We start from the raw sequence: 13,286 nt of genomic DNA on the forward strand, positions 1-13,286 counted from the left end.
AGTTGAGCCAATGGTTGACCCAATGGTCATGGGGTCAGTTGAGCCAATGGCAAGTAGAGCACATTTGCGTATTTTCTTGTAATGGAAGGCATCATCACTGGGATATGAGGTAACACCAGGGCCTATGTTAAACGTGTTTTTTAGGTGCGTTGAAAGATGGTTCAAATTATTAAAAGACAAAATGATTGTGATTCAGTACAGTGATTTGTAGTAGGTTTAATTTACCCTACCCCGCGGCTCAAGTACCCCATAAATTGTACCAAGAGACCACTTTTTGTGGACAAGGTATGTTTTCAAAATTGTAATGTTAACATGAATTTTTCTATATTTCCACGGATACACAACATCCTAAAATCTATGTAGATATCATTGTTAGAAATAATACCATATTTCTGTTAATTGACTCATCTTACCCCACTGTCTCCTACTGTTTCTATCACTATAATGTCCTCAAATCTGAAATCTCTAGAAATGCTCCTCCTCTTAACGGCTCATATCCCTGCATTGATTGGTCAGCTAAGGGTCCTCTCCATCAACCCTGCCCCGTCCCGGGACATCGCCCCATCGCCACCCTCATACCCAAGATGCATCAGGGAACAGGGAGGGAGGTTTGGAGAAGAGTGTGTGTGTGTGTGTGGGGGGGGTCAGGTGAGGGGGAGACAGAGAGTCCTGGACCACATCCCAAACCAAACTCTTACTGGGGTGTGAAAGCTCAAATATAGCCCCTGCCACAGGAACTCATGTGAACATCAGACCGTCTCAGTCCCTTTACGGCTCCCGCCGACCCCGCTCCTCCACATTCCAACGGTAATCTGGAAAATACCGTCTTGGAAATATCAACCAACCGTATCTCGACACGGCTGCTGCTCCACTGCCTCCCAACGCCATCCGCGGCCATAACCGACACTAAACTTTACACAGACCAGCCATGAAGGCTCCCTCGGCGAAACCCAACCGCCGACATGACAAATGCTGTAAAAACGAAGGAACCGCACTGTTCCTTCTCCACCGAATGAATTGATTTTCCTTTGTTTACATGCTATGAAACTTGTGTTGGATGCCAGACCAACATTGCTCATAAAAGGAAACACTTCACATGCTCTGGGAATTGAAACCATGCCTCTGTAAAAGTCAATAGTGCCTCTCATTTGAATATGGTACAGGATAATGGGGAAATTGTATTTTGTGTTCCTCTGACGTGGTCCTCCGGTAAAGTCAGTGAACCCCAGACAGGAAGTCACTCTTGGTTAACTTGATGGGGAACGTGAAGTCCCACTAACCTTACATTTTTACCTTGTTTTACTCATAATGGAGAAGAAAAGAAAACACATTTTAGAGTGTTGATCTAGGATCAGTTCCCCCCTATCCATATACAGTTATTCATTATAATCTAAAACTAAACACTGATCCTCTATCAGCACTCCTACTCTGAGACTTTGTGAATACGGGCCCAGGTCTCTGACAGTGCTTGTCCATCTGTGAGTGTATGGTAGTGAGTTACAAGCGTGTAGAAACACCCTGCCCGCACCACGTACCTGCACGAAGCCACACATCACATGCTCCCCAAACATGGGCAGGCTAGGCCGACTCTCGCGGTACATGTGTAGAGTATATATTGTCATGACGACAGGCTCTGTGGCGGCCGACTCGTCTGTCACTAGGATGTTGATTATGCTGTTGCCCAGGCCGACCGGGTAGTTAGCCGTTCTGTGGAAAAACAAAAGCAGAGCTTCTCAGAAACAATGTCCAGAGAGGTCCAGGGAGACGAAACACACATAAGTACAAGCACACACACAAAGCGTAGAGATGAAAACACACACACAGGATGGTGAGAGAGAGGACAGGGGGCTGAGGGAGATTATAGAATCATTCCTAAATGTCACGTTTAGCGCTATGTGTGTGGCCGTCTTACGTGTGTGTGTGTGTGTGTGTGTGTGTGTGTGCTTCTGTCTGTCAGAGGTCAATCCTCTGACCCCAGTGCTACTGAGTCTAATGGGTGCTAATCAGGGATTGGCTGCCGAGATCAAAGCTGCAGACATAAGAAACAGAGTTCAACATTCACACAGAGTAGAACTCAGAATGACATGGAAACATCCCCTGACCAAAACAACCTGGACTGAAAACACACATACCCAAAATTCAGATGCTATAACTAACTTACATCTATATTATAGACCTTAAGACTGGGCAGATGTAAGCAATATTTAAAGATCCATTTAACCTATGAAAGGGCTTGTTGGAGATCTAACTATATGACTGCTAACACCTTCCATCTCACTGAAGGTGACCCAGGATACATTTGAAAGCCCAGCTTGTGACTCAAAGGGTGAAAGGTCATGGCTGGGAGGGTCTCACCTAGGTCCTCTGTGCTCGTCCAGGTGTATGTGACAGGCTGGGCTGATGGGCTCAGGGCGGAGGCGTAGGGTCACTACGTCAAAGGGGACCTCAGCACGGTAGTCCTTCACCCAGGGACTGAAGGGGGGGCTGAGGGTCAGAGGGGGGTCTGTGTACAGTTGTCTGAGGTGGGGGTCCACACACCGCTCTGATACACACCACAGGGAGAGAGAGAGAGAGAGAGAGAGAACGGATTATGCACAGATAAAAAAGGCTTGCAAACATCACACCGTACGCGGATCTAGCGTTCATCTGCCGATCGTTCAGCGCGCTGTGTTTTAGGGACCACCCTCTGTATTTTTCATGCGACTGTACATGCAAAATTGGTGCGCACTCTAAATTATGTTCAGAGGTGTTAAGTACTCTCGGCCAGCAAACGCCATTGCTATGTCTGAGCCCAAAGATATTCAGGATACTGTTCAGATTTATCCACCAGAAGGAGCATCAAAGAACAAAGATGGTTATCTAAAACATGCATGCTCAGTGTGTGTGTGTGTGTGCGTGCTTATTAAAGTTAAAGACATTCACACCAACACACACACACACAATTATGTAATGGGAGGGTAAAATGTTAATACACATAGAGGAATGTTAATAACAAGGTCCACGCGTGTTGAGCACAAGCCCAGAGAATGCTCTCTTTCTGTGGAGGCAATTGACTCTGGTGTGTGCCAACCTCAAGCAGTTTGCAGATTCAGGGGGCACAGTAGGGCCACATACCCACCCTACCAGCCCAAATTACCATTTTACCTCGGACACTGCAGCAGAAGCGAGCTCCTTCTCTGCTCTGATGTTTGCGTGAGGCTACATGAAGTTTCCCAGGGAAGCTGTGAAGTCAGGGTGAAGCTGTGAACCCAGCTGTAGCCAATTGCATGATTGTGTTTAAAGAGTCTGCTATTACAGAATGTGAAACAATGTTGTGTATGTTAACTATTGCTAACTATTGCATGATTGTGTTCATGATGTGTATGTTTTCTGCTTTTCATTAAATCATGTATGGCTAAGAATATTGTTATGGCCTGAAATACATGTTGATCATATGGGCAGAATATTGTAGCCTAGGCCTATATGAATTCGTTAATATGGGTATATAAAGTGTGGTGTTTTGAAAGCGCCTCAGCTACAGCATTTGTTTGTCTGAAATGGTACAGTATGGCTTTTTAAATTCGCCACGAAAACTGTCAATCAAATTGTCTCCAGAGCCCTGCAAGCAGCCTGCCTCTCTGCTGACTGCACGCACACCACTCACTCCTAAAAAGTACTTTGAAGTTCGTTAAATACAATGACTCTTAGTGGAAAGAAAACACATCTACCCTACCATTATTCTGCCATACCAAGCAAAAAGGCAGTAACTGCTCATTTGGTCGAAAATGAGTTAATGTCATTTTTTATACATGAAATACATGCTTAATCATGTGGACAAGTATACTGCATCTATCGTATTGCGTTTGGGAGAAAATGGGGGTCATATTAGGAGCAACTGCATAAAGTTACTGTGAAACCATGGTAAATAAAATCAATTTTCTCAGTTCCACGATATGCTAGGTAGGGCAGTATTGTTGTCAGGGAAACAAACCGAACATTCTATGCCCCAGGAACATTTTACTGCCTGAAAAGGTACCGATGCTTCTGTTTTTTTTATATTGTCTGAAAATGTATAAATTGTTGCGATCGACCCGTTACTGTAAAGGCGTCATATGTATAAAAATTGTTCGGTTAATTTGGAGATAATGCTGTCAGTGAGGGTTATGCTGATTTTGGGCATTCGAAAGCATCATATTCGATGCACTTCCAGAAGGACTTATTTGCGGTCTGTCGTTCCAGTTTGTTGGTGTAGCTTTCATGCGCCGGGATATCTTTTCCACGTACAGAGGATAACTTCAGGTTCCATTGCCTGTTCTGCTCCTCTGATAATATGAATAATGAGGGTAGCAGTGAAATATTATTTTAAGAATAATATTTTTATTATTAGCATAAGAAAGACTTGGAATTCGATTGCTGGACTGTCATAGCCATCCATCCAATATTTTTTTAATTGAAATGTCGGCCTTTTACGAGATCAATTTCTGCATTAAATGTTTTATTTTCATAACTGAACAAAATGAGTTATGCTATAACCTATAGATAACATTCTGCTCATATGAACACATTTATTTTAGGCCATATAAAGAAAAGCTATGCATGATGTAATGGCAAGGATCAAACAGAAACATTGTTTCACATTCTTTAATAAAAGACAGAAATAGGCTATATAGCTGGCCTAACAGTTTCCCTGACAAATAGGCCTGTAAGAAAACTAGATGTATCTCGACAACTTTGAGTGAGCGAGAGGGTCTGTGCTCGGTGTTATACCTTCCACAAACAGTTTTCCTCTGCAAAAAGACACGTACGCCTCCCAGTGTGGAGCTCTGGTGAACTCAGAACGTCACATTTCAAACCATTGAGATATACAGCATTCTAATTCCAATCCATTTCTCTGCATCCCGTTGGTGAGGTCCTCCAGAGCCAGCCAATTAGCCGACACCTGAGCAGCGCCTCACCTCTGTCTCCAGGGAGGTCCTGGGAGCCTGAGTGTTGGTCCCACCTGGTCTCTGTCTCTGCCTCGTTGGTCCTATGGGAAACATGGAAGTCATTATTCAGAAAAGAAATGTCCCATTGGAACAGGGATAAATGGGAACATCCACTCAGTCATTCTGAGGACTAGAGTGGTGGTGACAGACTTTAAGCCTCTAATAAAATGACCTTTTTATAAGTATTTCAAGCACATTCACAGTCTCACACAAACCAACTGCACAAATATGGGTATAGTAAAAACACACATATGGTGATCAAACACACACACACACACACACACACACACACACACACACACACACACACACACACACACACACACACACACACACACACACACACACACACACACACACACACACACACACACACGCGCACGCGCGCGCACACTTTCCTGGCCAGCGTCAACATTCCAATGGGTTCCCTTTTGTCCTATATGAGGTCCAGAGGTGATTATCAACACTTGTTATAACCCTCACCCAATCAAAGTAAACTATACTGGCTGTTCTCCAGACACTCCCTCCTTTTCTCTAGCCTGATAAACTCTCCCTTTTCTTCTTCTCTAGGCTGTCATTGTAAATAAGAGTTTGTTCTTAAACTGACTTGCCTAGTTAAATAAAGGTTAAATAAAAAAATGTATCCTCCACCCCTGTTTCCTCCATTTCCCACATCCAGCACCCTGTTCCCCCTTCCAGTCCTCTTCCAAACCCTTCCATCACCAACCCCTCCTCTACCCCTTACCATCCCCATTCCTCTACTACCTCCCATTCTTTCTTCCCATCATACTCATAATTTCGCCTGGTTCCCTGCCCGTGAGCGTGCTACATGCTTCTAGCTCCGTGCTCAGCACCAGAAGTCCACCCAGCCCGAGGGCAGAGGGAGGCTGTGTTCTGAGTTCCAGCAGCCCAGCTCTGTGCCACAGCCATGGGAAGGATGGGAGGCCGGATGGGGCCTGCCAGTGGAGCCAGCACCCAGCCAAGCAGGGATTTAACCTAATTATGTTCCAGTCTGAGTGGAATGGGCATGAGGCTCCTGCTACAGCCAGACTAACGTACATGTGCCATGGGCTAGTGAAGGGATGCTTAGGGGAGGTTGGGGAACGAAAAACATCCTTAAATTCAGCCAAGCTTTATTCCCCCAGCCCAGTCATTTGTCTGGTCAATTGTTTGGTCTATCCTTTCCAAATATACAGAGAGTAAGACAACACCAAGGGGGAAGAGTAAGGTAACAGAACCTCATGTGAACTGATTGATGTGTGTGTGTGTGTGTGTGTGTGTGTGTGTGTGTGTGTGTGTGTGTGTGTGTGTGTGTGTGTGTGTGTGTGTGTGTGTGTGTGTGTGTGTGTGTGTGTGTGTGTGTGTGTGTGTGTGTGTGCGCGCACACTTGTGCTCACCTGTAAGTCTGGTTCCTCTGCTCTGTATAATGAGAACAGATTCTGTCCAACAATGCTGAGAAATGTCTCCCACTCCCAGACTCCTCTGCTCTAGGGAACGATCGAAACAAAATGTCTTGGATAGGAGAGCGCTCTGGAGAAGCTGTAGGATAAAGCTGGATATAGACTGGTTTTCAGTTACTGGGAATACAGAAACTCTAAATAACATGATTACAATCTGGAACCACTGTACGTGTTCTGTAGCATTGACTACGTTATGCTTTACAATTAATCAGGTTATATTCTATACAGTGCATTCGGAAAGTACTCAGACCCCTGCCCATTTTCCACATTTTATTACGTTACAGCCTTATTCCAAAATGGATTAAATCAATGTTTCCCCTCATCAATCTACACACAATACCTCATAATGACAAAATTAAAACAGGTTTTTAGCCATGTTTGCAAATGTATTACAAATAAAAAAAATGAGAAACCTTATTTTACATAAGTATTTAGACCCTTTGCTATGAGACTCAAAATTGAGCTCAGGTGCATCCTGTTTCCATTGATCATCCTTGAGATGTTTCTACAACTTGATTGGAGTCCACCTGTGGTAAATTCAATTGATTGGACATGATTTGGAAAGGCACACACAGATGTCTATGTAAGGTCCCACAGTTCCCAGTGCATATCAGAGCAAAAACCAAGCCATGAAGTCGAAGGAATTGTCTGTAGAGTTCCGAGACAGGAATGTGTCGAGGCACATATCTGGGGAAGGGTACCAAAACATGTCTGCATCATGGAAGGTCTTCAAGAACACAGTGGCCTACACCATTCTTTAATGGAATAAGTTTTGAACCACCAAGACTCTTCCTAGAGCTGGACACCTGGCTAAACTGAGCAATCAGGGGAGAAGGGCCTTGGTTAGGGAGGTGACCAAGAACCCGATGGTCACTCTGACTGAACTCCGGAGTTACTCTGTGGAGATGGGAGAACCTTCCAGAAGGACAACCATCTCTTCATCACTCCACCAATCAGGCCTTTGTGGTAGTGGCCAGACGGAAGCAACACCTCAGTAAAAGGCACATGACATCCCACTTGGAGATTGCCAAAAGGCACCTAAAGGACTCTCAAACCATGAGAAATAAGATTCTCTAGTCTAATGAAACCAAGATTGAACTCTTGGCCTGAATGACACGCGTTACATCTGGAGGAAACCAGGCACAGCTCATCACCTGGCCAATACCATCCCTACAGTGAAGCATGCTGGTGGCAGCATTATCTGTGGGGATGTTTGTCAGCGGCAGGGACTGGGAGACTCGTCAGGATCGAGGGAAAGATGAACAAAGCAAAGTACAGAGAGATCCTTGATCCTGCTACAGAGCCTTCAGGACCTCAGATTGGGGTGAAGGTTACCTTCCAACAGGACAATGACCCGAAGCACACAGCCAAGACAACGCAGGACTGGCTTTGGGACAAGTCTCTGAATGTCCTTGAGTGGCCCAGCCAGAGCCTGGACTTGAACCCGATCAAACATCTCTGGAAAGACCAGAAAATAGCTGTGTAGCGACGCTCCTCATCCAACCTGCCAGAGCTTGAGAGGATCTGTATAAGAATGGGAGAAACTCACCAAATACAGGTGTGCTAAGATTGTAGCGTCATACCCAAGAAGACTCGAGGCAGTAATCGCTGCCAAAGGTGCTTCAACAAAGTACTGAGTAAAGGGTCTGAATACAGGGTTTAATACATTTGCACAAATTTCTAAAAACCTGTTTTTGCTTTGTCATTATGGGGTACTGTGTGTAGATTGATGAGGGGGAAAAAACTATTTTTATCCATTTGCGAATAAGGCTGTAACATAACAAAATGTGGAAAAAGTGAAGGGGTCTGAATACTTTCCGAATGCACTGTAACAGAGAGTAATGTGGAATCGAGGTTTACCAGTTCAAATGGCCCTGGTGTCCTCAGCTGACGGAGGAACTGGAGGAGGAGGAGAGTCTGGTGTTCTGGCAGACAGAGACCGTATGGCCCCCCACAGCCACCAAACTGACCAGAAACACACAAAACAAATTGTGAAGGTCAATGGAATTATGACATCCATAAAACATTCTCTCTGAAATGGACATGTTTAATACAAGAGTCCATCGTCATTGCCCTCATAGTATTGAGTGCTTTATTAAGTCAAACACGGTTGTTTAGTACCCTCTGTCCATCGTCTGTCTCGGTGTGTGAAGGGCTCTTCCGTCTGGCCTGTCCACTGTGTGCTGGGAGCAGGAAGAGAAGAGCATCTTCCAGGATGAACTCTTTTGTGATCTGTCCGTCAAACCCTGGGTCCCTCAGCCCATCAAAGTGCAGGTCAGTCTCAGCCTTTCAGACAGGGATTAAGGGAAACAATTAGCAATGGCTTTCATTAAAGGGACTGTACTGAGAGTAAGCACGTTCTGCCACCTAGTGGATATATGAGTTATCTTAATACCTTTGGAAACGTATGAATGGGTGCCAACACAATGCCCTGCTTCCTTCCCTCTACCCTGACTCACACTTAGAGGTCTGAAAGTATTGGAGAGGTGTAATCAATGAGGGGAATTCAAGGAAGGAGTTGGTCACATTGAACTGAGACATGTCAGTCTTCCTAAGATGAGTACATGGAACAGGCTATACAGCCTACAGAAGGAAACATCAGTTTATGTTTATTAGTGGCTCGGGTTATAGGCGTGGAGCCAATGGACACCATGTTTGGAATCTGGAAAAGGGGGAAGGAATCTTTGGGTCAAACCAATTAAAATACTTCAAGGGAGGCCCTTTAAGTGTAATGGCTTTTATCACTGTGACTAGCTGTATCACTCAGCAGTGTGCATGCGTGGGTATGTGCGTGTGTGAGTGCACATGTGTTTGTATGCAACCCACATGTATGCAGCACAACAGCTAAAATACAAACTCTCTCTTCTCTGCTCAACTTGAAAGTTACACTACATGACCAAACGTATGTGGATTACCTGCTCGTCGAACATCTCATTCCAAAATCATGGGCATTAATATCTAGTTGGTCCTCCCTTTGCTGCTATAACAGCCTCCACTGTTCTGGGAAGGCTTTCCACTAGATGTTGGAACATTGCTTCCATTCAGCCACAAGACCATTAGTGAGGTTGGGCACTGATGTTGGGTGATTAAGCCTGACTCGCAGTCGGCGTTCCAATTCATCTCAAAGGTGTTTGATGGGGTTGAGGTCAGGGCTTTGTGCATGCCAGTCAAGTTCTTCCACACCGATCTGAACAAACCATTTCTGCATAGACCTCGCTTTGTGCATATTGTCATGCTGAAACAGGAAAGTGCTTTCCCCAAACCGTTGCCACAAAGTTAGAAGCACAGAATCATCTAGAATGTCATTGTATGCTGTTGCATTAAGATTTCACTTCACTGGAACAAAGGGGCCTAACCCAAACCATGAAAAGCAGCCCCAGTCCATTATTCCTCATCCACCAAACTTTACAGTTGGCACTATGCAATGGGGCATGTAGCGTTCTCCTGGCATCCGCCAAACCCAGATTTGTTCGTTGGACTGCCAGATGGTAAAGCGTGATTCATCACTCCAATGGCGGCGAGCTTTACACCACCCAGCCGACGTGGTAAACTTAGGCTTGTGTGCTTCTGCTTGGCCATGGAAACCCATTTCATGAAGCTCCCGACGAACAGTTATTGTGCTGACGTTGTTTCCAGAGGCCGTTTGGAACTAGTGAGTGTTGCAAATGAGGACAGGCAATTTTTAAGTGCTAGGCGCTTCAGCACTCGGCGGCCCCGTTCTTTGAGCTTGTGTGGCCTACTACTACACGGCTGAGCTGTTGTTGATCTTAGAAGATTCCACTTCACAATAACAGCACTTACAGTTGACTGGGGCAGCTCTAGCAGGGCAGATTTGAAGAACTGACTTGTTGGAAAGGTGGCATCCTATGACAGTGCCACATTGAAAGTCACTGAGCTCTTCAGTAAGGCCATTATACTGTCAAAGTTTTGTGGAGATTGCATGGCTGTGTGCTCAACCTGTCAGCAAAGGGTGTGGCTGAATTTGCCAAATCTACTAATTTGAAGGGGTGTCTATGTACCTTTTTATATATAGTGTATGTTGCTGTCTTTGAATGTTGCTAGTATCACAGTCTTATGGCGCCACCTAGTGACTACTCTAAAAACTATCAGTAGAGACCGGCTACAGTAGCAATGTGCCGACCCAGCAATAACCCCTCTTACCTTCACAATGTGCCGACCCAGCAATAACCCCTCTTACCTTCACAATGACAGGTAGAAGGGAACCACTGAACTGAAGAGTGAATGTCATCAGCTGGAAACACAGGAGACACCAGCTACAGGAGAAACAGTCACATAGATTAGTGACAAATCAGAATGATGCACAGAGATGAACAGTTGTGAGGTTGATCCGAGACTGGCTAACCTGTGCCGAGAGCTAGGCTCCTCATTGGTCAATGCTGCCGCCCTCAACACCTGACCTATGACCTCCTTCACATGGTCCAATGCCTCATGGGACGCAACAGGACCTAGCTGCTGGAGAAGAAAGGGCTTGAGCTGGGAGAGAGAGATGAAGAGAAGGAGAAAGCGAGGGTGAAAAAAAGAAAGACAGAAAGAAAGAGCGAGAAAAAGAGAAAAAGCGATAGAGAAAGAGAGGGGGATAAAGAAGATAGAAAAGTTTTGTCAGTGTTAAAAAAGTCTGAAGAAGTTCAAGTCTGTACCCAGCAGAGTTGGATAGAGTCCAACTTAATTATAACACCTCAATATCAGTCAAGGCAATAACTGATTTGCGCTCGTATGGAGAGATTCCATGTCAATGTAATATTTAAAAGGGATTTGATCACTTGCTACGCAATGCTGCGGTAAAATAAATACTTAATACTCTGTTCCAAAAGGTGGCGGTAATAGTCCACATTCACTAATCCACAACCCCAGCTTTGATATGACAGAAGAAAAAGTCAACCACTCTCACTCTCAGTCCCATCACATATTACATCTCATGGAGCTAATCAGGTTAGATTACATTTCATCTGACAGAGACAGATTTCATTTGAGATAATGACAATAGGGTGCCAGTGAGTGACGGATGGACAGGGTTGGGAATCAGGCATTACTGTGCTCAAATCCGAAGCATGTGGTGTAGTTGGCTAGTCCACAATAACACATGCACTGGCATACACGCACGCACGAACAAACACACACACGGAACAATATTAACAGGGCCCTTTAACTTCTTATGGCTGCAGGGGCAGTATTGAGTAGCTTGGATGAAAGGTGCCCAGAGGTGCCCAGAGTAAACGGCCTGCTCCTCAGTCCCAGTTGCTAATATATGCATATTATTATTTGTATTGGATAGAAAACACTCTGACGTTTCTAAAACTTTTTGAATGATGTCTGTGAGTATAACAGAACTCATATGGCAGGCAAAAACCTGAGAAGAAATCCAAACAGGAAGTGGGAAATCTGAGGTTGGTCGATTTTCAACCCAGCACCTATTGAATACACAGTGGGATATTGGTTATGTTGCACTTCCTAAGGCTTCCACTAGAGACAGCTTCCAACTATCTTTAGAAACTTGAATGAGGCTTCTGTGATGTGGGGCAGGATGGGAACTGTTTGAGTCAGTGGTCTGGCAGAGAGCCAGGTCCTGGTCACGCGCATTTCACATGACCTGCGTTCCATGGCTTTTCTACAGACAATAGCATTCTCCAGTTGGAACGTTATTAAAGATTTATGATAACAACATCCTAAAGATTGATTCTATACTTACTTTGACAAGTTTCTTCGACCTGTAATATAACTTTTTTAAGTATTCGTCCGACGTTCGGCTGGATCTGCACGAGCGTTTGGATTTGTGTACTAAACACCCTAACAAAAGTAGCTACTACAATGGACATTATCAAACAAATCAAGCATTTGTTGTGGAACTGCGATTCCTGGGAGTGCATTCTGATGAAGATCATTAAAGGTAAGGGAATATTTATAATGTTATTTCTGATTTCTGTTGACTCCAACAGAAATCATGGTTTGCTTTTTCCGTAAAGTTTAAAAAAAATCTGACACAGCGGTTGCATTAAGGAGAGGTATATCTATATTTCCATGTCTAACAATTGTATCGTCATCTACATTTATAATGAGTATTTCTGTAAAATGATGTGGCTCTCTGCAATATCACCGGATGTTTTTGGAACTAGTGAACGTAACGCGCCAATGTATACTGAGATTCTTTTATATAAATATGAACTTTATCAAACAAAACATACATGTATTGTGTAACATCAAGTCCTATGAATGTCATCAGATGTAGATCATCAAAGGTTAGTGATTAATTTTATCTCTATTTGTGCTTTTTGTGACTCCTCTCTTTGACTGGAAAATGGCTGTGTTTTTCTATGAGTTGGTGGTGACCTAACATGATCGTTTGTGGTGCTTTCGCTGTAAAGCATTTTTGAAATCGGACACGGTGGGGGGATTAACAACAAGATTACCTTTAAAATGGTATAAGATACATGTATGCTTGAAGAATTTTAATTATGAGATTTCTATTGTTTTGAATTTGGCGCCTTGCACTTTCACTGGCTGTTGTCATATCGATCCCGAACGGGTTTGCAGCTCTAAGAAGTTTTAAAAAGGGACTGGGAGTCTCCGGAGACAACAACATCATAAGGGCAGTAGGATCAGGATGTTCAGAGCTCCAGATATTTGGCATGGTTTTGGTCATCTGGTGACGCAGCTAGTGTGAGTTTCAGAGACACATAGGAGAGCCCAGGCTCTGTCCTGGGAGGCCCATGGGGCGGCGCACAATTGGCCCAGCGTTGTCCGGGTTAGGGAGGGATTGACCGGTAGGGATATCCTTGTCTCATCGCGCACTAGCGACTCCTGTGGCGGGCCGGTGCACAGTGCACGCTGACCAGGTGTATGGTGT

At 44.5% G+C, this 13,286-nt stretch overlaps 1 protein-coding gene across 1 annotated transcript in view; it reads right to left on the reverse strand.

Moving 5' to 3' along the window:
• Window positions 1-13,286, reverse strand: part of LOC135514865 (cadherin-like and PC-esterase domain-containing protein 1) — an 83,095-nt gene that overhangs the window by 35,710 nt on the left and 34,099 nt on the right. The window contains exons 7-14 of the mRNA XM_064938529.1: window positions 10,788-10,918; window positions 10,623-10,698; window positions 8,546-8,710; window positions 8,285-8,389; window positions 6,362-6,516; window positions 4,935-5,005; window positions 2,356-2,542; window positions 1,536-1,707 (exon numbers count right to left, since the gene is read on the reverse strand). Coding sequence (XP_064794601.1) covers window positions 1,536-1,707; window positions 2,356-2,542; window positions 4,935-5,005; window positions 6,362-6,516; window positions 8,285-8,389; window positions 8,546-8,710; window positions 10,623-10,698; window positions 10,788-10,918 — 1,062 coding nt within the window. The remainder of the gene's footprint in view (window positions 1-1,535; window positions 1,708-2,355; window positions 2,543-4,934; window positions 5,006-6,361; window positions 6,517-8,284; window positions 8,390-8,545; window positions 8,711-10,622; window positions 10,699-10,787; window positions 10,919-13,286) is intronic.

Source organism: Oncorhynchus masou, chromosome 26, assembly GCF_036934945.1.
Source record: "Oncorhynchus masou masou isolate Uvic2021 chromosome 26, UVic_Omas_1.1, whole genome shotgun sequence".
NCBI lineage: Eukaryota > Metazoa > Chordata > Actinopteri > Salmoniformes > Salmonidae > Oncorhynchus > Oncorhynchus masou.